Source organism: Vanellus vanellus, assembly GCF_965231255.1.
Source record: "Vanellus vanellus genome assembly, chromosome: Z".
Classification (NCBI taxonomy): Eukaryota; Metazoa; Chordata; class Aves; order Charadriiformes; family Charadriidae; genus Vanellus; species Vanellus vanellus.
In genome coordinates, this window is record NC_138908.1 from 88623003 (window position 1) to 88647208 (window position 24206).

Consider the following 24206-nt stretch of genomic DNA (forward strand, 5'->3'; position numbering starts at 1 on the left):
GGGCACAGCACCAACCGCAAGTCAGCTCCCAAATACCGGCTTTCGCTCCTGCGCACATCAGCCACTCTTGCCACCAAAATGTATTTAAACCCCACACTTCTGTACAAAGTGGAGAGCTCGCTGTCCCGGTACAGCTGTGCGGATGTTTCCAGTGTAGGGCTAATAGTCTGGGCAACCAGTTATTGATCTTTGAAAAATGTTTTAGGAGGTAATATTTAGTGCAATAGAAATGAGAAAGTGTTATCTACGCTACCTGCACGCCTCCCATCCCTAATATCTAATATATCTAATCTATTTATCCTTGAAACGATCACAGGAGAGGGGCAGGTGCCCCGTCCCCATTTGAGAGGCAAGCGTGGGAGGCGAGCAGCCACCTCCTGACCGCAGGGCTCTCCGCTGATGTGGGCCCGTGCCTCGGGTCTCTGCCTGTCCTGCCCACATCGCCAGCACCACCAAACGCCCGCTCGCCACGCGGGGACTGCCGGGAGCCCGCGCCCCCGCTGGGGCCAGCCCTGCCGGGTCCCTCCACGCCAGCGTCACTCTTTCCCAACACTTCCCACAAACCAAACAAGCTGGGGCCCTCCTGCTCCCAAGATAAATATTGCAACCTGGATCCAGTTTTAATCTTTAACCATGGCCCTCGCCAGCCAAGTGTGCCATCAGCCACGCCGGGATGGCCCCGCTGCCCCTCTCGCTGCGGGGGCCGGGGTGCGCCCAGCCGGGACTGTCCCATGAGAGTTGCGGAGCTGAAACCCCCGCGCAGTCAACCATGCGCCTGCTGCCCGTTCCCCGTCCCCCCGCGGCATCTCCTGGCTTCCCACGCTGTGCCACGGGCACTGCGCTCCCCATCCCTGGGAGCCGCTGCCTCTGCCTGGCGAGGACACCTGGGGACAGGGGGCACCGGGGCTGGCGGCTGCTCGGGGAACCCCCAGCGAGAGCAGCCCGGCAAGTGCCACTCCAGCTGGGATTTATTGCCCCATAACCCAATTACTGGTGTAGTGATGGGAGAGGAAAAATCCTTTCCTTCATCTTCCCACTCAGAAATCCGAGGAAGTCTCCCCAGAGCCTCTGCCCCCTGCTGCCGCAGCCGGAGGGTGCCGGCGGTGGAGGCAAACAGCCCGGCCAGGGTTTTGCTTCCCCCAGGTAACCACTGAGCTCTCTTTCCTGTTTGCACTGATAAAGCTGGATTCAGCTTTCTCAGGCATGTTTTACTCCCTAAACCGACCCCTGAAAAACTCAGGGAAAAACGTCCCATATTGTCCAACTTGTCTTTTACTTCTAAATAACTGAAATCCTGCCCAGGAGGAGAAAAATCACAAGGAATGTTGGTTCTGCTTCCCATGAGCAAAACTTAGACCCCGGGCAGCAGATACACCCGGGGCCAATACAGGTTGAATCTCCCCCTGGACCCGTGTCCAGCTGCACTGCCGTCACTGGGAAGACGTCACCGGGGGCTGGAGCTGTCCCCTCTGCCCTCTGCAGAGAAGAAAGGAGTTGCAAGAGCAATTTCAAAATACCAAAAGAAAACACTTGCAATATTTGTTTAAAAGCAGGTGAAAATGATGTGTGCCGTCCCCGGCCAGCTCGTGCCAGCTATTTTAAGGGAAAGCTCACCCGTGCCTGTGCCACGTCCTGCACTAGCGTGAGCAGTGTGTGCGGGGCTGTGAGCGCAGGGGATGAATCCCTGGACGTGTCCTTTTACGGGCGGTTTGGGTCAGCCAGTCCGTTTTGCAGCGCTGAAGGGCTCTTCCCCACGCTCAGCGATGGCTGTGGGTGCTGGAGGAAGCTGCAGAGTCAAACCTCTGGTAAACAAAAGAGGAGAGGAATGAAAATTCAAATACCCAGGGGAGCCACAGCCAAAAAAAAGAAGGATGCTGAGCGGGAAAGCCTGGGGCGAATGCAGCCAGGCTAGGTCAGCATCCAGGTCCATCCTATCCCACCAGCCCCTGGGCACCGCAGCGGGGAAGGGGAAGCCAGGGCACCCAGCAGCGGCTCGGGGAGTCCTGGCTGCAGGCAGGGAGAAGGAGGAAAACTAACAAAGAAGCCTCCCTCCTGCCTCCCTCCTCCCTCCCCCAAGAGCGGAGGGAAAGCCTCTGGCAAAGGCAGCCATGCAGGCAGGCAACGCCGCATCCCGCTGGGCAGCCAAAGCTCGTTAGGCTGGAAGCCGCAACCGGCCGCCCCGGCTCTCCGGCACTGCTCCTGCCAGCCATGCCCAAGCCTGCCGCCAGCGACACGGCTTCGCTTGGGTGCCAAAGGACACCCGCACATCCTCCGTCGCCCGAGGGTCCTCGGGGAGCCGAAGCAGGCGGCTCCCACAGAGCAGAAGGGCAGAGGTCTCCCCTCACGCTGCCTCCGACACAGCAGGCAGAGGACAGGCAACGCGGCACACGAGCAGCACCGTGCCGCGACATACCCACCGTGTCGGTTACAACCTTGCTGCGCGCTGATATTTATACAGTTGTGGGTTGATTACTGGAAAGATTTTGACATCAATTTGGCAAGACGCCAGAATTGGACACTACTATGTGTAATATAACATAATCACGGAATGCAATAATCAGGCCCATGTTTAAAAAGAAAAGGTCAAAGTCAGGCCTTATCTCCTGAATTTTGAAAATATCATTTTGTCAGGAAAAAAAAAAATAAATCAATTTCTCATCTTTCCTCTGCTAACTTAAAGAGAGCATAATTGATCAAAATGACTGGCGCAGCCCAGCCCCTCGAAGGCGCTGGCAAACGCCCCTTCCAGCTGCACCCCCCCGCGCCCCCCGGCCACCCCACCGCGGCGGGCAGACGGCCACCCTGCTCCCGGCTGCGCTCCGGCCGCTCCGCCCGGGCGGGGAACCCCGGGGAACCCCCGGGGAACCAGCACTGACCCCACTAAAGCCAAGCACCCCCCAACCGACAGAAAGGGGGCTCGGTGCCTGCGGAGAGCGCCGAACGCAGCTGGCTTTCCGGAAAGGAAAGGGGATCAATACACAATCAAGTAAAACAGTGCAGTTCATTTTTTGTGCAACAAAAAGTTGTATTTCATTTAAGTTGTGAAACGTGTTGGAAGATATTTGCCAACCTTATGGAGCTAAAATTCAAAGTATGATTAATCTTAATTTTGGGGTAATGGCTCCCATCCTGTGAGAGAGCACTGGTAGTTCCCAGGAACAGCAGGAGGGGATGGAGTGGAGTACATAAAAAAGCACGTCACATCCTGTCACCAGCTCACACTCCTGTGACACGGCGTGAGCAGGACTTGGAGTACCCGGTCTCCAGAGGTACCTTCCAACCTCAGCTCTTTTGGGAAAGGGGAAGGGGAAGGAAAAGGGGAAGGAAAAGGGGAAGGAAAAGGGGAAGGAAAAAAGGAAAAGGAAAAGGGGAAGGAAAAGGGGAAGGAAAAAAGGAAAAGGAAAAGGAAAAGGAAAAGGAAAAGGAAAAGGAAAAGGAAAAGGAAAAGGAAAAGGAAAAGGAAAAGGAAAAGGAAAAGGAAAAGGAAAAGGAAAAGGAAAAGGAAAAGGAAAAGGAAAAGGAAAAGGAAAAGGAAAAGGAAAAGGAAAAGGACTCCAGCACATCTGCAGCACCTGGCTCCCATCGGGGTCTGCCCACCCACTCCCCTCCCCGCCAGCTCGCCACGGCACCTCGCCTCCGGAGGGCTGCGCTCGCCTCTTGTTTCCCCAAATCAACCACAACTTTTGCCTTCCTTTAGGAAGGACAGAAAGATTTCACGCATAACTTGCCCTGAACAAAGGCACCTCACGCCAGGGCTTTTTTTTTCTTCTGCCTTTCTTTTTTCCTTTCCACCACAGGCTGACAACGGCAGGGGTAGCTGGGATGGGGGGAGCTTCATTTTATACCCACTTGGTTAGTGCCAAAAAGCAGCTTGGAAAATACCGTGAGCTGCAGAGACACGCGGCAACGGCAGTGTGGAGAGAAACGGATCGTTAGCCTTTGGGATCCATAGTGGAAATCTGTAGAGAAACTGGGTGTTATTGTACACAGCCTGTTTGTAAAGAGGCTCCGGGTGCCCTGGAGAGTGACCTGATAATGTGTGGTGTCTCACCGCAGAAGAATATAAAATACAGCCATTTTTGGAAGGGACTCAGCCATTTTCACTCACCAGCTGCATTTCTTTACACACCGTGCTGCCCACACCACGCTGCCCACGGCTCCCCGCAGCCCCGCCACACCACCCCTGCACTCCTCTCCCCTTTGGCCCGTCTCAGAATTTTACTCCCCAGCATCCAACCCAGGCTGAACTCCCGCTGATCCTATCAAAAAGGTGACATTTCCCCCCATTTTCCCCCATTTCATTACCGGAAAGACACAGTGGAGGTGGGACCTTTATGAACGCAGAGATGGTTATCGGGGCACGAGATAAGGATGACATAAAACACAAGGACACGGCTGCTCGGAGCTGCCGTCGCTGCGTTACTGATTAAAGGGCGGGGGGGCAGCGGAGGGAACGGCATGGCTGGGAGCAGCTGCACGGCACGGCACGGCACGGCACGGCACGGCACAGCCCGACAGTCAAGCACCCTGTGGCTCAGCATGGCATGGCATGGCATGGCACTCCGGCACAATATGGCATGGCACGGCACTCTGGCACAGCCCGGCACAGTGTGGCACAGCCTAGCGCAGGATGGTATGACACGGCCCGACACGGGTGCCCTGCAGTGGGGTGTGCGGAGGGCACAGGGCCTGGCCACTGCAGGCAGGTCCCTGCTTGCCAGCTCCGTGCCGGGGGCTCCTGTCCCCACAGGCCCTGCTCCCATCGGACCCCCCCTGCCCACCTGCCTGTTTCCATCCCTCCCCTCCTCTGCCCACCATCTCTGCGGTGCGACACCCCGCCACGTGCTGAGGCTACGGCCGCGCTTGAGGCCCCTCTGGGCACCCACGGGCTGCCCGGCAGGACGGTGGTGGGCTCCCCCCGTGCAGCGGCGTCCCTGGGGACAGGGCGCTGGGGGGCCACGGGGGCTGTGAGGCAGGCGCAGCGCCGAGCGAAGCTGACTGCCAGTGCCACGCCGGATCGGCACGGGGGCTGGCAGCTCACAGCTCCAGATCGATAGTCCTGCAATCGCACACCAGATGGTTTTGGCAAGGACAAACGTAAAATAGCTCAAGCCCGCTCGCTGTGATCACGCCGGTTTGTGCCTCTCGGCTCGGCAGAGGTGTGCTGCTGCCCCTGCCCGCTGCCGGGGCCCGGAGACGGCCCGGGGACCCCACTCTTCCTCTGGGAGAGGGATGACGTGCGTGTCTGGGCGCGTTAGGGAGAGGAACCACGCAGCTGTGCAAAAGCAGCCTGACGTGGGGACGCAGGTTTCTTTTGTGACCCAACCACTTCATTTGCCACTGGATGCCCATGACGCGTTTTCGCCAAACCGTCCTGTCTGCCATATCCAATGCAACTGGTAACACACGCGAACACTGCGCCACGGGGCAGCGCAGCAGACGGGGAGCGCGGCCCGGGGCTGCCCGGGGAAGGGCGCGGGGTGACCCCCACCTCCGCCCCGCTCCGGGGGCGCCCCGGTCCCCTCCCCGCCCCGGGGCGGTCTCCCCGGCCGGCCGGGCCCCCTGCGCGTCGAGGGGCAGCGATGGCTCACGACTCCCCGGCCCCCCCCTCCGCCTCCGCGCAAAGCCCGCATCTGCGCCGCCGGCCCGCACCGCGCGCAGCCGGGAGCGCGGGGACACGGCGGGGCGGCGGCACCCGCACCCGCACCCGCACCCGCACCCGCACTGCCGGGCCGGGCGGGATCGCCGCCTGCCGCGACTCGGCGAGGCCCCGTTCAGGGCAGCGGGGCTCTGAGGGGGCTGCGGCGGCGGTGGCACCCGAGGGGCCGCCAAGAGCCTGAGGGGACCGCAGGGGACCTGAGGGGACGCCAGGAGCCTGAGAGGACGCCAAGAGGCTGAGGGGACCGCAGGGGATCTGAGGGGACGCCAGGAGCCTGAGGGGACCGGAGGGGACTTGAGAGGACGCCAGGAGCCTGAGGGGCCCGGGCCGGGCTGCCCGCAGGAGGAGCCGAGGCGCCGCCGAGCTGTCAGGGCCGCGGAGCCCCGGGGCGGCGTTGCGTGCGGCGAATCACCCCCGGCGCCGTTCCCCGCTCGGTTACAAAGGGCCGCGGCATCTTTAAGGGCCCGGCGGTCCGCGGCCCGCCGCCCCGCCCCGCGCCGCCATTGGCGGGCCCCGTCAGCGGCGCAGGCCCGGCCCAGCGGGCGCGGCCCGGCGGTGCGCGCGGCGCGCCCTGGACAGCTCCCGCCGCCCGCAGACGGCGGCGGCGGCGGCGAGGCGAGGACATGGCGCGGGGCCGGCGCGGGCCCGGCTGAGCGGCCGCTGCCCGCTGCCCGCGGGGCCGGCGGAGCGGGCGGCCTCGGGCCCCGCGGCGCGCTGCCCCCCCCCCCCCTCCGCCCGGCGCGGCCGCCGCCCCCATGAGTGAATGAGGAGCGGCCGCAGCGCCCGTCGATGCCTCGCCAGGGAGCCGGGTGCCTGCGCCATGAACCCCGAGATGGCGATGGAGCCGCTGGGCAGCCTGCACGGGGCGGCCGGCCATGAGCCGGAGCTGATGGGCAGCCCCAGCCCGCACCACGGCGGCCGCAGCGCCGGGCCGCTCCGGGTGCCCCCCCCGCCGCCGCCGCCGCCGCCGCCGCCGCACCAGGAGCTGGCCCCCGCCGCCGCCCGGCCGGCCATGGTGTCCAGCATGGCCTCGCTGCTGGACGGCGCCGCCGAGTACCGCCCCGAGCTCTCCATCCCGCTGCACCACGCCATGAGCATGCCCTGCGAGTCCTCGCCGCCCGGCATGGGCATGAGCAGCACCTACACCACCCTGACGCCACTCCAGCCCCTGCCGCCCATCTCCACCGTCTCCGACAAGTTCCACCACCCGCACGCCCACCCGCACGCCCACCACCACCACCACCACCAGCGCCTCTCGGGCAACGTCAGCGGCAGCTTCGCCCTCATGCGGGACGAGCGCGGGCTGCCCGCCGTCAACAACCTCTACGGGCCCTACAAGGAGATGCCCGGCATGGGGCAGAGCCTCTCGCCGCTGGGCAACGGGCTGGGCCCCCTCCACAACGCCCAGCAGGGCCTCCACGGCTACGGGCCGCCCGGCCACGAGAAGATGCTCAGCCCCAACTTCGACGCCCACGCCGCCATGCTGGCGCGGGGGGAGCAGCACCTCTCCCGGGGGCTGGGGACGCCCCCGGCCATGATGCCCCACCTGAACGGCATGCACCACCCCGCGCACCCGGGCCACCCGCCGCCCCACGGGCCCGCGCTGCCCGCCGGCCGGGAGCGGCCGCCCTCCTCCTCCTCCGGCTCGCAGGTCAGCAGCTCGGGGCAGCTGGAGGAGATCAACACCAAAGAAGTGGCACAAAGGATCACGGCGGAGCTGAAGCGCTACAGCATCCCGCAGGCCATCTTCGCCCAGCGGGTGCTGTGCCGCTCTCAGGGGACCCTCTCGGACTTGCTGCGGAACCCTAAGCCTTGGAGTAAACTCAAGTCCGGCCGGGAGACCTTCCGGAGGATGTGGAAGTGGCTGCAGGAGCCGGAGTTCCAGAGGATGTCGGCCCTGCGGTTGGCAGGTAGGTGCGGGCCGGCGCCCCGCGGGAGACCGCCGGGGAGGGGAGCGCGACCCCCGGCAGCCGAGCGCCGCCCCGGCTCTCCCCGCCGCTACCGGCCGGGCGGCCTCCCCCTTCCGCGCTCCGCCTCGCCCGCTCTCTCCCCGGCGGGGCTCGGGGGCTGGCGGGGGGCCGCCCTCCGCTGCCGGGGACAGCCTGCAGCCCCCCGCGGCCGTTGCCGGGCGGCGGGGCCGGGGCAGCTCTCCCGGGCCGGGTGTTGATCGGCGCCCTGCGCTCCCCCCCATCCCCCGCGCCGCTCCGCCGCCACCCCTCACGCCGCTCCCGGGCGCACCGGACCGCGTCCCGGGGCAGGCGGCGCCGGGCGGAGCGGCGGGGGGGGGGGGGAGGACCGGCGGCTCCGCGCAGCCCCGCGCAGCCCCGCGGCCCGGCCGCATTGTCCCGCGGAGGGCGCGCGGTCGCCCCCTGGCGCGGTGGCGGAGCGCCGCAGCCCCCATTGTTCTGCGGGCGCGGGGGCGGGGGGCAGCGCGGGGGGGAGCTGGCGGGGGGTGGCGGAGACCCCCGGCATCGTCCGCGCCCGCGGGGGGGAGACCCGGCGACGGGTCTTGCCGTGCGGGCGCCCGCAGCCCCGCGGTGGCTGCCCAGGCTCGCGGCTCCGTGCGGTCCCACGGTCACGCAGGACGCCGGGACACGGCCTGTCACCCTTCAGGCTGCCCCTCCGCGGAAATCGCCCGTCTGGTGGTGGATGTGGGTGTATGGTAAAGGGGCGGGCGGTGACACGGGCAGACACGCGTGGGCAGGCGCGGTGCCGTGTGCCTGTGCCCGGCTTGGCTCTCTGCTGTGACAGCGACGTGCCCACGAGCGCAGTTTAGAAACCTGGGGACGTGTGCTCCGACAAGTCCGTCGGTCTTTTATTCCGATTGATCCCAACCTGGACGGGCTCATCCCGGCGCGTTATTGATTAGCAGCGGGCAGGTACAAAGCTCTGGGCTCTAACGGCGGCTGCAAACTCCTCCCGTCCTTCCCAGCAGCATCCCGTTCTTCTGTATTATCAACCAAATGAAGGTCCCGAGGTTTGGCTGCAACGTCAGCGTCAGAGGGGTTTAGGTGGTCTTGGTTTTTTTTTTTTTTTTGCCGGAGCACGCGGTGATGTCGCCCTCTCAAACAAACGCGTATCTAGAGGGAAATCGATGCAGATAATGTTTAGAAGATTAAAAGAGCATTAATGTTGGCAACAGGAGCATAAACGCGTGGACCCAGTTTTCATTGATCTGGAACCTGAGCCGGCTCATTTCCAGTAATGCTGCCGGTGCTTTTCCTTCCCAGCATAGGTCCCGGGTGGGGGGTTCCCCACGGAGCCCTAGATATAGGGCAGAAAACCAGCAATCGCAGCTACACACCCACTGGGCGCTTCGCTGTCACCCGGCGGGTGCGTAGATGCAATTGCTGATTTTCTGCTGTTCACACGGAGTTATGCGTATATAATTCTGGATCTGCACTTTCCCAGGTCCCCCTGCATGCCTTTGATCCAGGAGTAAAGTTTGGAGAGAACTGGGTGGCTGAGTGGGCACGGGTTCCCTGTGGAGTGGGAGCCAGAGCGAGAAAGACCTTTGTAAATTGCCATTCCCTTTGGGAAATCGATTATTTTTTAATCATTATTATCACGTGTGAATATGCAGCCTCATTGCCTCGGTGCTTCCTTCTTCCCCTTTACTCGCCTCCAAGCAAGGGGAATAAGCTGAAAATATTTCAGATTTCTGAAAACCGGCCAATTTGCCCCGTGCCTCCTGTAAGTTTTTCCCAAACGGGATGAAAATCTGCATTCCTTTGAAGAAAATCCCCCCCTTCTCCCCGTAGGAGCTGTAGCAGGCGGGTGTGCTTATTATTTCTTCTTATTATAAAAGATATATAATAATTCGCTTATTATCTGTTCCTGGGAGTCTTTGCGAGACCCCTAAGCGGGCGGCCGGTGCTGAGGCGTTGGGGGGCTGGCGGCACGGCCGGTGCTGCGCTGCGCGGTGCGGTGCGGGCAGGGGGGGCTGGCGGCGGGCAGAACCGGCAGCCCGGGCAGCGGTGCGGGCAGCTCGCCCTGTGAATCGGCGGGTCGGTGCGTGCTTTGGGCATCCGAGGGTAAAAACATCGGGTTTAGCGTGACCGTGCGAGTGTCCTGCTGCGGTTGCAGCCGGGGTAAGCGGCGAGTGCCCTCCCGGGGACGCCGGGCTCCCCCCGGAGCAGCTGGAGCAGGGACGGGGCTTTGGGGGACCTGCCCCGGGCTTCGGGCAAACGTTTCTCCCGCAAAACGAAACGCGACAACCCCCGCCGCCCCTCCCCCCCGGGATTCTCCCCGGGTCTGCCTCGGCGGCGGCATCGCCCCCGGCACCTCGTCCCCAAAACAGGCTGGCGTCCCCTCTCCTGCCGCCCCCCCCCGCCCGCGGCACCTCTCGGTGAGGCCGTGGCTGAGACGGCCCCCGCCGGGCAGTCCCTAAATTTCCGCCGAGGTGAAAATTATTAACGATCTCTAGGTGAGTCAACGTATTTATCTGGGCGGCGAGTTCAGAGGGCAGGGTTCAGCTGCGGTTCGGGTTAATTGAACACGGAGCCACCCCCTCATGCCCGGGTTTGCCGGCGGGACCGCGGGGCTTTATCGCCAACCCCCTGCTCGGTAAACACGGGAAGAATGCAAGGAAAATAACCCCGGGCCTCATTCCCCTGCAAGGAAAATAACCCCGGGCCGGAGCGGGTCCTGAGATGCCGGTGCAGACCCCGGGGTGTCTGTGAGTGCCCCCGGGGGGGGTTGCGCGGGTGTCCCCGGCCCCCCCAGCAGCCGCGGTGGCCGCTCGCCCCGGTGGCCGCGGGCAAGGCCGGGGTCGGCCGGGCCACCCGCAGCCCGCCGGTGCCTTTCCTCTCTTCCCGGGCCGATCAGCACAACGCTCGCACTGCTTGTTTACGTTTCCCGATTGCTGAATCACGTTATTGATGATTAAACATTTTTGTACCAAAACACCATCAATGATTCATTTGCGCAGAACAGGCGCGCTGACCTCGCCGGCTTTACATCCCGCGCACCGCAGCGCCGTTCCGGGGGGCGGCTGGGGCGGCCCCGCCCCTCGTCGCCTGCCCTCGGCCGAGGGGCAGCGGCGGCTGCCGGGGGTCTCCGTCGCTCTCCGCGGCTCCTCTCTCCGGTGGGGCAGGCCCGGGGACGTGCCCACCCTCGGGCTGTGTTTCGCGGGAGTGTGCGTGTCTGGCCCTTGCTCCCCGCGAGTGCTCGGGGACGCCGGCGGCGACACTCCGGCCCTCGGCCGCCCTCCCCGCGGCCTCTGGTCCCCGCAGCGCGGCCGGAGTGTGTGGAAGCGCTGCCTTCCCCCGCCCCCCGTGACCTGTCCCGGCCCCACAGCACGGCGGGTCCCGCCAGCCAGAGCGGGTCGGGAAGCGGTGAGCGGCGGGGGCCCGGCGGGCCGAGCCCCGGGAGCGGCGGCGGCACCGTCAGCACCACGGACAGCGGCGGGAAGCGGAGAGGGGGGAGATGGAGAGGCGCGGGGGAGAGATGGAGGGGAGCGGGGGAGAGATGGAGGGGATCAGGAGAAAGGCGAGGTACCCCCGGGCAGGTGGCAGCTGCGGCCTCTCCCTTGCCCAGAGCCTGGTGAGCCGGGGGGCCATAGCAGAGGAGGGAGAGATGGTGGCTCCACACCCCACCAAGGCCAGGGCTGCCACAGTGCAGCTGACCTCACGACACCCTTCAACCCTCCAGCGCCCGGGAGAGCCCCTGTGCTGTAGCTGATTGTGGGTTGTGCACAGGCGGACTGTTGTTGGCCGCCTATCATCGGCCTCTTTGTGCCGTACCTAATGCTTCTTCCTCTGGATTTTGAGACTATTTTGTTGCCTGTAACTAGAGCTAAAAATTAAGGCATAATAACATCTGTATCAAGGGCGTTATCTATATATAAAACTATTTCTTAGTGTTGAACTAAATATACAGGTACATAAAGATTCTTTGAAAGGTGCTTAGTGGCTTGAAATATTAGTACTCTCTTCAGATATAGATTAGTGGTTATGTTTGAACAATCCATGTGGTAAATTGCAGTGCTGGGTGATAAATTATATTTCTCTTGTCTCAACTTTATGAAATAATATCCTGCCTTACCTTTTTGTTCCAGATTGTTTCTGAAGACATTTCTGCCCTGCAGAAATTTGAATACCATTTTTGTTAAGCAACCAGTTTTTATCAGATTCTTCGTTGGTTGATACAGATAAATCTGACCATATTTCTCATTAAAGACATTTATATCTTTTTTCCCCCCTCCTCTTTTTTAAGAATCAATTAATCCATCAACATGTGTTACTCATTCTGAGCTTTTCCAATCTGTTCTTAGCTGTTTCCTTATTAGATTTTTTTCCCAACATCTCATTTTTTTCCTAGTATCTCTTGGCCATCACAATTTGAACTGAAATATCCCAGTATCACAAACTCTGCATTTGAAAACTGACAGAATTTGTTTCTGGTAAGGATCACATAAAGGATAGAACATTTTTGCCAAAAGGATTTTTTCCCGGCAACCGATGCTGTTTCTTCCCTTGCTCTTCATAGGGGTGTTTTGACTCGAACTTTGCACTGCTTTTTTCCGCATCGTGGCCCCATCCTTGGCACTCCTCCCTTGTATTAGTCACAAAATCTTGCCCTAGATGTTCCTGCCATCCACCAGTTGCAAGTGGCTTTTTCATCCCTTCCAATTAGACATTACTCAGACATGACAAGCTTCTTGCCAGTAACTCACCACGTCTATTCTGAGTCTCCAAGCACTAACAGTAGCAAACTCCTCGCATCAGAGGAGCTCCCCTGTGGCTGCCTTCAGAGTAGAAACAGGGCTCCGCAGGTGTACGGAGAATTAATCTAACAGGGAAAGCAGGGCTGAAAAGGACTTGAGACATCACTTGTCCTGACAGTCTGCCCCGTTCTTCAAGAATCTCCAGTGATGGGGATTTCTCAGGCTACCTAGGCAATCTCTTCCAGGGCTTACAGGTACAAAAAAATCCTTAATGACTAGCCTTAATCTCCCTTTTTGTCTTTTAAATCCTTTGCTTCTCATCTTATCCCTGCTAGACACAGAAAAAAAATGACTCCCTTTCTTCTGATAGTAATCTGTTTGTATTTAAGACTGCTATCTTGTCTCCTGTCGTCTCTAGAAAAAGCCCCATCATACTTTGGAGATGAATATGCAGAGAAAGCATTATGTCCAATGGGACAGATAATACATCTCTTTTTTTCCAAGGTAAAAGATTTTGTATCCAGCTCTATCAATCTTGCAGACTTTTGCATAAAAGGTTCTCTGATTTATAGAGGATTTTTGTACGCAGAAATCATACAAAATAGACTAATCTCAAATGGGTTCGGTGATAAGATCAACAAGACAACTCACTGATGGCAGATAGAAATGCAATCAAAAAAGAAATTGGAGTGTTTTGGGGTTGTTTGGGTTTTTTGAGCTATAAAATCAAACTACTCCATTGTGAAAAAAGGGGACTCAAACCACTGGTAAATGCTGCACAAAGGAATTATTAGACAAGCGATAGAGGCTGGCATTTTCCCAAAACGCAAATTGTCTCTGGGACCAAAATATCTCTAAGTAAGCAGGGAACATATTTATGAGTAGTGGTGATTTTCCAGCAGATCTCATCTTGTCATAATGGGCATTTAAGATCGGGGGCCTGCGCTGAGGCATTAAGCTTTGGCAAGCAGCACATAGCTGAAGAAGATAAAGGAAGAGCAGGAGGGAGTCTTCCCCGGAGAGCTTCCCACACACCTTCTTCTCCATTTTTCCTCTCCTCTGTGCTTATCATGCCCACTGGTTCCTGTATCAGGTGAGGACACGGCTGCTTCCCTCGGCAGCCAGTGTCTCAGCACACCATCTTTCCTCCAGCTGTTGCTGGTAAGTACTGGTGGCACCACGGCACCGTGACAGCCCCAACCATAGGCTCCCGATGTGAAGAGGCTCACACAGATTAGGTATAAGCTCCCAAAGCTTTTCTCCTGTCCTTCTGGCATCTTTAGTGCCAATTTTCTCCTCTGTCATGCCCAGATCCTGTCAGGATGCAGCATCTCGGTGTCTTCTCACATCCAGCCCTGAGGGTGCACTGCAGAGGAGGTGTCCTGTGGGGCATGGCCGCACAGACCCACTGCCGGAGCCGCACTCGGTGTCAGCTAGCTCATGCCGCTGGGGTGATAGGAGCACGGCGTGACACAGCTGCTTTCGCCCGCACAGCCTGCTGAAGAGCCATCCCATCTCCCATCCACCAGCTGTGTGGCAGCACGTTTGCTGTGGAGGTGGGAGACCCACGGCCCCTCTGCCTGGAGAGAGCCCGCCGCCGTCTGCGCTCCCCTGGTGCTCGGGAGGGAGGGACGCTTACCTCTGCGGCTGCAGCTGAGCTGTCGTAAGCCCCTGGCCAGGAGGGAATGGGAACCCGACGGTATGGCGAAGAACATCGCTCCTCGCAGGCCTGCGCTTGCATTCTGTGTTCAGCAGTCGTCGTCTGAAGCGCAGGGAGAGCTCAGGGAGCCAGGAGGGCAAGGCAGGCCTGGCTTTCCCAGAGGAGTCTGCAGAGCTTTGCTCCTGTCGTCTCCCATTCTTCATAATCGCACCCTATCAATAACAGCTATTAAAAGGAAATAATCATTTCCTGCTTCCTCCCGTGAGTCAGAATTTCTGAAAACGAGCTGGTTCTGGAGGCACACAGCAAGAACCCGGTAGACCCCCACTTTCCCTTGCAGTGGGGCCCATGGGACCTGGCTCACAACTCCGACTTGTACGTGTAAGGTGCCCGGAGGGAACCGCAGCGTGGGAGGGCATCAAAGTGACATAGCTATGGGAGAGCTGCTAGATGTAATCAGCACAAAACAAGAAGGTGAAATATTTCAAATTCTAACCTACTCTTAAGTTTTCAGACCCCTATTCAGCGCTTGCTTACCTACTCAACTGTAAATTCCCAGTCCTTTCTTGGAAAAGATGCCTGAGGCGCTTCCCTTTCTCCACGGGGAGAAGGTCACAGCTGTATTCTGGTACTTGAGGGGGTGTGCTGGCGCATCACTTGCAAATGCTGCTACAACAGGCAGAGCCCTCGGTGTGGGGAAGGTCTGGTTTCAGCTCTGTGCTCTGACAAGGGGAATATAAATCCTTGTTACAGAAAAGTGTTATAATTCAGCTGGAAACTGTTTGGGGATTCAAAAGGGAGAATCTCCAGAACAAGAGGAAACGTAAATCTCTCAGGCGTGAGGAGTGAAGGACTCGCAGAGCGCGGTTTGAAGGATCCGGCGTTTTGCTGTGCCTGGGTAGAGCACCTGAGCAGCCTCGCAGGGGCTGGTGGTGCCGGGGAGCGGTGCCTCGGGGCAGCACACGGGGCGGCATGGCTCCCCACAGTCGGCTGACGGCATTTAAATGCGGCTGCTTCACAGTTTCTGTCAGCTTGTGCTTCTGAAAGCAGCCAGGACTCCAACCAGCACCAATGTATTTTGGCAGCTTGATGAGGTTGATGCAATGATGCTGTGTGTCTGTCTGTCTGTCTGTCCCTGTCGTGGGACAATGTCACTGGTATCCCCCGGGGTGCCACCACACCCAGGACCAGAGATCCCGGCAGGAGGGACAGCTTCTGCGTCCCCCAGCTATTGGAAAGGAGACCTTACGAGCTCGCGATCAACTGTGCAACAGAAATCTGTCAGAAATCAGGTCTGTTCCTGTAGCGGCACACAGCAAAGCTGGTTTGTAAAGAGGGCTGGACGTCGCGGGTCGGGGGATGCCCACTGCCTTGGCCACAGAGGAGGGACTGGGGGGCTGCCTTGCAGAAGCTGCTTCAGCGCACGGTTAGAGCTTGTAACCGCTGGGTGACAAGGACTGCATTGAAACTGTGCTGCGTGATCACCGAGCCTCCACTCATTCTCACCCTGGAGTGCAATAAATTGGCCCTATCCCATCTATTATTTATTATTCTGTATTAATGATGGAAGTATATTACAATAGTACTTAGAGGCCCTTGTCAGAGATCCCGCGCTGAGACGGGTGTTGCAGCACTGCACGGGAGGGAGCAGCCCCCGCCCCACAGAATTTACAGCCCAATTTCAGCCACCCAGCAGATTTACAAGAGATTTGACACAAATAGCCTGAGACCTGCTACATGCCAGAAAGAAATATAAAAGAACCGAGTCCCCAAACCCATTCATCTTTTCTTCTTGAATAGCTGAAGGATGCAAAACCTAGAGAGAGGAGGACGTTCCCTCCCTGACAGAATTAAGGGAGAGGAAAATCAGGTTGAGTACCAAGAAAATCCATTCCTGGCAGGGAACAGTGAGGCTGTGCGCTTTTCTCGGAGCGCCGTAGGAATCCCTGTACCCCCAAACAGCAATCGCGGTGTAGGGAGCATCTTGCTGTTAAAGGAGGGCTGGTTTGGGCAGGCAAAGAGATCTTCTCCAATAATGGCGCATCTTCTCTGGAAGAAAGGAATTAACACTTTGTGTGACACTTCTCATTTGTGGGCATATTCTGTTTTTCTAGATGAATGCCGTCAGAGGGCATTCGCGGGGATTGCAAAGACGGGGAGGGTTTCGTGAGCGTGCAGCAGATGGAAACGAGCAGGTGAAGGCGCACAGGCTGCACGCCCCGACAATGCGATTATTTGCATCTTCATTCAAATTGTTTCTTGTTACATAATGATTTTGTACACAGTGGAGTACTTAACCTAATTTGTATTGATCTCAATTGCTTTCATTTGTGCATACTTAATTCAGAGAGGTAATCAAATTGATTTTTGAGGCCTAGTTTTTAAGAGATTGTAGTAGCACAGATATACAAGAGGTTGCTTTAAGTGAATCATAGCGAAAGGAAAACATTTTAAACCTTTGGAAAACGTTTTGATGGTCATTTCATTGTGTTCAGTATTACTAGCATAATTAAATTTCCTTCACATTGAGTTCTCTCCGAAATCAAATTGAGGAACATTTTTTAGTTCCATCAGACAGATAACTGGGTTTAGTTGACTCCGTACTACACCCGCATGAAGCCACATACGAGAGATCAATATTCATGGCTTATCCTTACGAACAATAGAGAGAAACAACTTACTGCTGGATTAAGGGAATATTGTTCTCTACTTGGCTCCTTCTTAACGTCGGCTATTTGTTTCATAGGTCCAAAGTAATTTTTACCATGAGAGTAAAAATGTTGTAAACCCAGTGATCATCTGAGGGTGTTAGTTAACTTGAGAAACTGCAGGGAACCAGATCTAGAGGAGGTGAGGACAAAGGGAGGCTTTTTTCAGCAAAAGTAGACCATGAAGTGTGGCCTTGAGAAATTTCAGGCTGCTAAATAATCCCCCAGGTTTTTTGATTAAAACCCCCTTGCCTAATTGGTTTTAAAGTGGACATAACTGAGGGGGGAGATGGGTTGACACCAGATTTATGTTGGGTTGGGGTTTTTTGTATTAGGAGCCGTCTTACACTGTCTTTGTGCTTCACAGGACAGAAAATCACGCGAGCTCTTTCTTTAACATTTCCCATATCCAAAGGAAACTGGTGTCAGGACTCGGAATGAAATGGGATGGCTCTGTAGTCTCTGCAGGACCCTCTGTGCCTGTCTCTAGTTATATATATAATTATTACCCTATTAAAGCCTGGCTGGCAGAGCCCCTCTGCCCATAAGCGTCACTGCCCAGGGCCCCCTTACAGACCAGCCCCCGCTCCTCCAGGACGTCGCTTCCTGGACTCCCCGCAGCTCCGGCCGTGGTGGCATTAGCCCCTGGAAGATTTCACATTAACACTTTGTCCTTTGCTTGAGCACTCATTATTTCTATGTTGGCATGCTTGCCACAAGCGTAGCTCCAAGCAGCGCTGACGCAGACGAGCGGGGTTCGCCCCGTCCTCTGCCAGTGGGAGGGTCCCCATCCTCTCTCTCAGGTGTGGGTTGTGGGACATGGGCTTTCTCCAGATGTACTAGCCACCAGCAGCGTTCACGAGAACACGGACGTACCCAGGCTCTGCAGATCTTTCTTACTTTCTGAAATACCTGCTGGGACCATTCACTGGCACAAAGCATCTGGACCAGCTGGCTCAGGCATCACCCCAGCCCCAGGGACCCCTCCCTGTCCTGCTCGTCCTCCTCTTCCTCCTGATGCCGGTGACCCTACTGTCCTTGTCCCCAGCTGCCTCTCTCCCGGAGCATCAGTGAGGAGGAAGCAGAGGGGCACAGGGAGGAGAGAGCCCCATCTCACACCAGTGAGCATCCCTGCCCCAGCCTGGGGGTTTGGAGGGTAGGATTGGGCTGAAGGCTATGGCAGCGCTGCCACCCACAGTGATGAGCTCTGTATCAATCAATTTTGGCCTACATGTGGCAAAAGCAGTTTCTATAAAAAGGGCTGGTCTTTCTGTGCATAAACAGCTGATAGGAACTATCGCTGCCTATAGGGGTAGGCAACGCTGCCTCTGGGTTTCGTGAGGCCAGCGTTACGCACCGCAGACTGAGGGCTCTGAGCCACGCGTTGTTTCAGCCCTTAATGATGGAGCCCGGTGGATATCTTCCAGTGGAAAAAAAAAGTGTCCTGAGAAAATGCCAAAGAGTCTGATGTGACCCGTTGCATTTCATCGAGCTTTCGCCAGCTCCGTGGAGGACTGTCCCCAGGCTGTGGGTCCCATCCCGCAGGGATCCACTGGCCACCACCGCTCTGCTGAGCCAGCGGGTCCAGGGCCGGAGCACAGTGCGGTCCCCAGCTCAGGGGGGGACTTGGCGCAGGGGTGGCAGGGCACTGGGGACCACTGCAGCTCCAGGGGGATGAGCACTCTTGTTGCAGAGTGGCGGAGGGGAGACCCCCACGGCGGTGTTAGTGGACCCACTGCCGTTTGCCGGTAGTTGCCATGCGTTCGGCTTTAATGACAGAGTAAATTTCCCATTGCTCCAGTCTCTATAAAAGGAAGTTTTAAAGACATACTCATCAACTGAAATGCTTCTAGATATTTTTCAGGATTTATAACTATTTGTAATGCAGGAGCTGGCTAAGTTCCTCTCTTCTCTGGAAGAAAATGGAAAATAAGAGTTATTGTTGCAGAAAATAAGACAAATGAACTATTAGTAGAAATATTCAATTTAATGATACTCAGTGACAAAAAAAATTGAGCTTAAATTAGAACCATGTGAAGTTCATAAGGACACCAAAACTCAGCCGGGCTTGCAGAAATAAAACCAAAAAAAATCACCACTTTCCTGCAGATCCCTTTCAAGCAGATGGGCTTGCAGATGCCGGAACCGATGCAGTGCTACAGTACTGCATCCGTCACTACAGCTCCTGCTTGCAGTGGGGTCGTGATTCTTCCAAAGTGGTGTGGTATGATTTTTTTTTTCCATAGGAATTGTATTGAATGCTATTAACTGCAGGCAGTTTAGAGCACATATTCATCAAGAAAAAGAGGTGTGTCCCAAGAGGCGATGGAGTCCATAGCAGACGCGAGCGGAGGCCATGTCCTTCCCCGCTGTCACCCGCTTGCAGCCTGGCGGCATCTGAGACTTGAGCCCCGGCTTCTCCCAGGCTGGCGTTAGGTGAAATGAGTGCCAGCCTTACTGGTCGGGGGAGCTGGCATACGAGAGTAGGAGATTTGGGGAGGCAGCCCCTTAGCAAGGCTCTGCGGAGGCCGGCGGACGAGCGGTGGGCTTTTACCTGGTTCCCGGGGCTGCAGCCACGCAGGGCAGCCTGGACCGATGGCTGGATTCGGCTTCCCCAGCTGAGAAACAGGGCACGGCGCATTTCCCAACTGCCACGCGCTGGCACAGAAAGGTGGGGACGGGGGAGCTGTCTGAGCGCTGCGCGCTCTGTCAGCCAGGGGATACGACTACCGCCTGCCTCTGCTCGCACTGTCCCCGGGATCTGGCACATGCTTAACCTCAGGCTTGCAAACACGCTAATAAAAAAATCAATGGAGCGTCTTGCGTATTTAAAGTTGAACATCTGAATAGTTATTGTCTACATGGACGGGAACCTTCTTAGCACTGAGAACCGCAGAGATTCTGGGGCTCGTTCCCATCATAGCCCAGTGCCTCAGCTGACCCCCCTCCCACTTCTCCACGCTTACGTCAATGCTTTTTTTAATTTTTTTTTTTTTATTTCTAAGCAGTACCCAATTCTGTTTTAAAGCAGTATTTTTTTAAACATTCCCTTAGTTTTAGCTGCAGGACAGACCCACGCTCGCTGAAGACGGCCGGTCCCTCCTTGGGGACACAGCCCTGCAGTGCGGTGTCAGGGCTCTGCGCCCCTCTTTATGCCCTTTACCAGTGGGGTTCCACTTCAGCCAAAATTAAGTGAGGAAGCATTGAATCTATTTCTGAGCTCTTTCTATATAGCTTCTATGTAAAGCATCTTTAGTCCAGTGTAGAAGAAGAATTTTTTTTTTTTTTTTTTTCACAAAAAAATGGCTTTCGATTCTTGCCAGTTGTCCAGTTTCTTCCATAGAATATGTTCAGTGTTAACTGCAGTTAATAAATCAAATTGTTCTTAGAATCAAAATGGCCGCTTCCCTTCCCTCTACTATTAAAATGTTTCTCTTTCTGTAGGCAGGTTTCCTTATAATAACTTTATTTTATTAGAGTGCTCACTCCATTTTTCTCTTCTGATAAATGCATGTCAAGGAACAACATTTGCCTTTATGGTGCCTTTTCAAGAGCAAACTTAACAGTTCAAGGAAAGTATTTACTGAATGCATTGAAAAGCACATACTTTTGCATTATTTATTATAAGATACCAATAACTGTAAAACGCAGAGTATCTCTGGACATAAATTAGTGATGTTAGGAAACACTAGACTCTTCCCAGTGTCCCGGAACCTATTAGAAACGGCAGCAAAGATGCAGGCGCTCGTCACATCCCCAGTGCTGGGGTACCGCGGCACGGATTCCAGACAAAAGATGAAGTAAAGCATCGAATGCAGAAATCCAGCCTAAAATCTGCTTTTCCGCCTCAGACAGGCAGTAAAACATTATGGGAGGAGAGTGTTAGAGGTGCAGTCAGAGAACCCGAATTCCTCATGCGTGATGCCTTTGGGCTAATTGCCTCCAGAGACCCGAGTCCGGCCATCGGGATGCAGTTATGGGCTCACCCTGACGCCCCCGACGTGCCCGCACAGGAGGGTCCTTGCTGCCACCCCTATCCCACGGGTCCCAGCAGGAGCCCCGTGCTGGTGCCTCTGCCTCGGCAGGGCCGTGCTGTGGACCGCTCCTGGGGACACTCGCCCATAACCTGTAAGGCTGGGTTTGGACCCGACTCCCCGGAGCATCCTCCTCTAACATTTTGGCCCTCCCGGGCTATTTCAAATGGTCCGACCCCGACGTTCCTCCCAGCGGCGGCTCTGCTGCAGCCACTGGCGTTTGGCAGCTGAGAGAGGATGGAAAAGAGGGGTCAGGATCAGCTGCTCTAACACAATATTTGAGTTTCCTGCAGAAACCCAGTGAAATACTGTCCCATGCACAAAGCTAAGGTGATCCGCGCAGTCTGTTACGCACCGTTACGCACCAGGCTCCCTGCGGTGCCATGCTCAGGCACGGGTAGAGAGGGACGGTCCTGACTTGGGGTTAATTACAGACATTTCCACAAGTCTGCATTTTACCTTTTGGGCCAGGTTCTCATTTCACATTCTAGACCTGCAGAATTATTTAACAGGGCTGCTTAAAAAAATCGTCCACTTATCAATTCACTCTACTTATTTTGTCCCAGCACATTACCTAACCATGTCAACATATGGATTTTTTTTATCTCACTGCCCTGTGTAGACAGCCTTATCAGGCTATTTTTAAATCTGGGTATGCTACGGCAGCGGTATTGGTTTCAGCACTTGATGTTCTCTCTGTGCTAATAAATACAGATCAGCTATTAATACTGATGTTTTTTAGGATCCATTAGCATTGCTTGGCGCAGTGATGGTCCGGCGCTGCTGCCCCGCCTGACCTGAGCTCTGACGGGCATTTCTGGCTGCCTTTGCCCTTGGCTTTGGGATGTGCCCCAGGGAGAGGGATGGCGCTGGACCCGCAGAGCACCGGGGGCTGCCCTGAGGAGCCTCGCAGCCCTTCCCACCCGGGCTGATCCTCCAGCCCAGGGAAGCAGAGGGTCAGGCTGTAAGGCAATAAGGACGATCTGAGGAGGAAGGGGAGATTTATCCTCAGGTGAAAGACATTTGCCTGTTTTCAGAGAGATTTTCAATCCTGCGTATTTTAGACTATTTTGTCCTCCCGGGAGGAGCTTCAAAATGCATGCTGTAAACCCAAATGCAGAGGAATTCATATAGGGCCCGGGTTTCTGGATAGGTCAGTTGGCTTTGTGCCGGGAAGCTCCCCTCCTGCAGCCTTGCCGTGCCATGGCCGGAGCAGCATCGCCCGGTGTGCCGTGGGCCGGTGCCGCGGCTGAGCCCCGGCGGCCTCTGTGTGGGGCGGAGGGAGAAGGGAACAGTGCCCTGGGAGGGTGACACCACCGGGACTCCGGCTGGGGCAAACACCCCAGGGCAGGATGGGGAGCAGGACCAAGGTGAGCCGGTGCTTGACCCGCTGCTGTGGAAGCCCGAGCGTTGTCATCTCCACAGAGACAGGCTCTGGTAACCGCCGCCGGCAAACATTGGGGAAAAAAATCAGCCTGTGTGTTTGAGCAAAGCTGCACGTTCATAGATGATTTCTGTTGGGAAGCGTCACCTCATTTCCACTTGTGAGGAGTGGGGGGAGCATATCGTGCCGTGGAATGCCATGCCTGGTGTCAGCGATGCTTCCGAGTTTGCTTACGGAAGAGGCAGCCACTGCAGTTTAAAGTATGTATTTGGAATAGCTGATTAAAGAAAGGGCTATCTGTCCCAAAATATGGGTAGAAGGTTTCTTCAAAATGCATGAACAGCAATTTCCACTTGTATTCCCTGCACGTCATACATGGGATGGAGTTTATGTTATGGAACAGCGCCTGTACAGTTTTGTTAAAAAATAGTAATCTGCAGTTGTTATATGCTACGGCACATGAGAAGTTTCTGCAAAGAATTAATCTTTGTCTCAGCTGTTAGGGGAAAAAGAGGATGTGCTTTGCATTTTCTTTCCTAGACTGACGTCAGTTAAGCTAAATTGTTACTCCTAATGCTGCTGTGACAGAAAAGCAACGCGTTTCTCAGATGGTGGCTTTATTAAAAGTGTGGAAAATCTCAAAGTTGTGCCCTGTCCAGAAATGGCAAATGAATTTGAGGGCTCTGTCTGGTGATGGTCGGGGGGAGTGCTCTGATTGCTGAGGAATTCGGTGCCCCAGTGCCTAACGATCATGTGCCCGTCCAAAATAATTTCTGAAAACGCAGGTCTTTGGGATGCGAGTGCAAACGCCAGCGTACCCCCTGGGGGTTCCCCCGCCAGCCCTCGCGTCCCGAACACCGGCACGGTGCTGGCTCAGCCGGCAGCTGCGCACCGCCGGCGCTGCGGGTCCTGCGGGAGGGCGACAGCTCGCAGCCACCATGTCGGTCTCTGCACCCGCAGTGGCCGGCGCGGTCTGCGGCAGCCACGCGCGTCCTGACGCTCGCTCTCTCTCTGTCTCTGCCCTCCCCTTCCCCAGCCTGCAAACGCAAAGAGCAAGAGCCGAACAAAGAGCGGAACAACTCCCAGAAGAAATCTCGCCTGGTTTTCACGGACCTCCAGCGCAGAACGCTTTTCGCCATCTTCAAGGAGAACAAGCGCCCCTCCAAAGAAATGCAGATCACCATCTCCCAGCAGCTGGGTCTGGAGCTCACCACCGTCAGCAACTTCTTCATGAACGCCCGGCGGCGCAGCCTGGAGAAGTGGCAGGACGACCTGAGCTCCGGGGGCTCCTCCTCGGCCCCCAGCACCTGTACCAAAGCGTGATGGGGAGCGGCCAGCGCGGCGCGGCGCGGCACGGCACAGCACGGTGCGGCACGGCACGGCACGGCGCAGCGGAGAGAGCGGCTTCGCAGCGGGGCCCTTCACTGGTGACTTAAAGCACAATCCTCCTGGAAACGAACCCCAGCCCAGCTGTAACAGAGGACACTTCTCACGGCTTTTAGTCAGTCTTAGCAGGCGCAAGTTAAAAATTAACCTCTTTCTATACAATACTATGCTCAGGACAGGCGAAGCAGGTCTGAAACGTAGGGGAGTCGTTCGTGAGGCAAGTTTCTCCTGAGCCCCAAAGAGCCCCGGCCGGCGGGGGTGCCGCTGCGAGCCCGGGCAACCTGCCCGTGCCCGGCGTTGGCCGGTAGGGCGCCGGTGCTGGCCACACCGCCCTGCGCCAAAGCTCACCGCCATGGCACGGCCACGCGAGAACGGAGCACAAAGTCTGACACGTAGACACTAAAGAATCCGAGAATCTGTTTTTAAAACTCAGGCACGGTTTTGTTAAGTGTTTTTTGGGGGGGGAGATCAAATTTGAGTTTTTGTTTGTTTTTTTTTTTTAGTTTATTTAATTTAATCAGTGAGCATAGCTTGATCTTGGATCAGAAAAATTCAGTTCACTTGAGCTCAAAGTATCAAGCACAAAGCCAGTAGCTACAGAAATAGGTATGATCCTGGACTCACTGCAGCGATTGTTTGGAGATGCAGTCCAGCTTCCAAGGTCAGTAGGGAACACCACGGTGACCACACGAGCCTCAAGCACAGTTT

At 56.7% G+C, this 24206-nt stretch overlaps 1 protein-coding gene across 1 annotated transcript; it reads left to right on the plus strand.

Moving 5' to 3' along the window:
- Positions 1-6422: 6422 nt before the first annotated feature.
- On the plus strand, positions 6423-23435 carry ONECUT2 (one cut homeobox 2; the record flags this gene model as incomplete). The annotated part of the gene is made up of 2 exons (XM_082497174.1): positions 6423-7569; positions 23149-23435. The coding sequence occupies 2 exons, from the start codon at positions 6423-6425 to the stop codon at positions 23433-23435; spliced, it is 1434 nt and encodes a 477-aa protein (XP_082353300.1).
- Between the last annotated feature and the right edge of the window lie 771 nt (positions 23436-24206).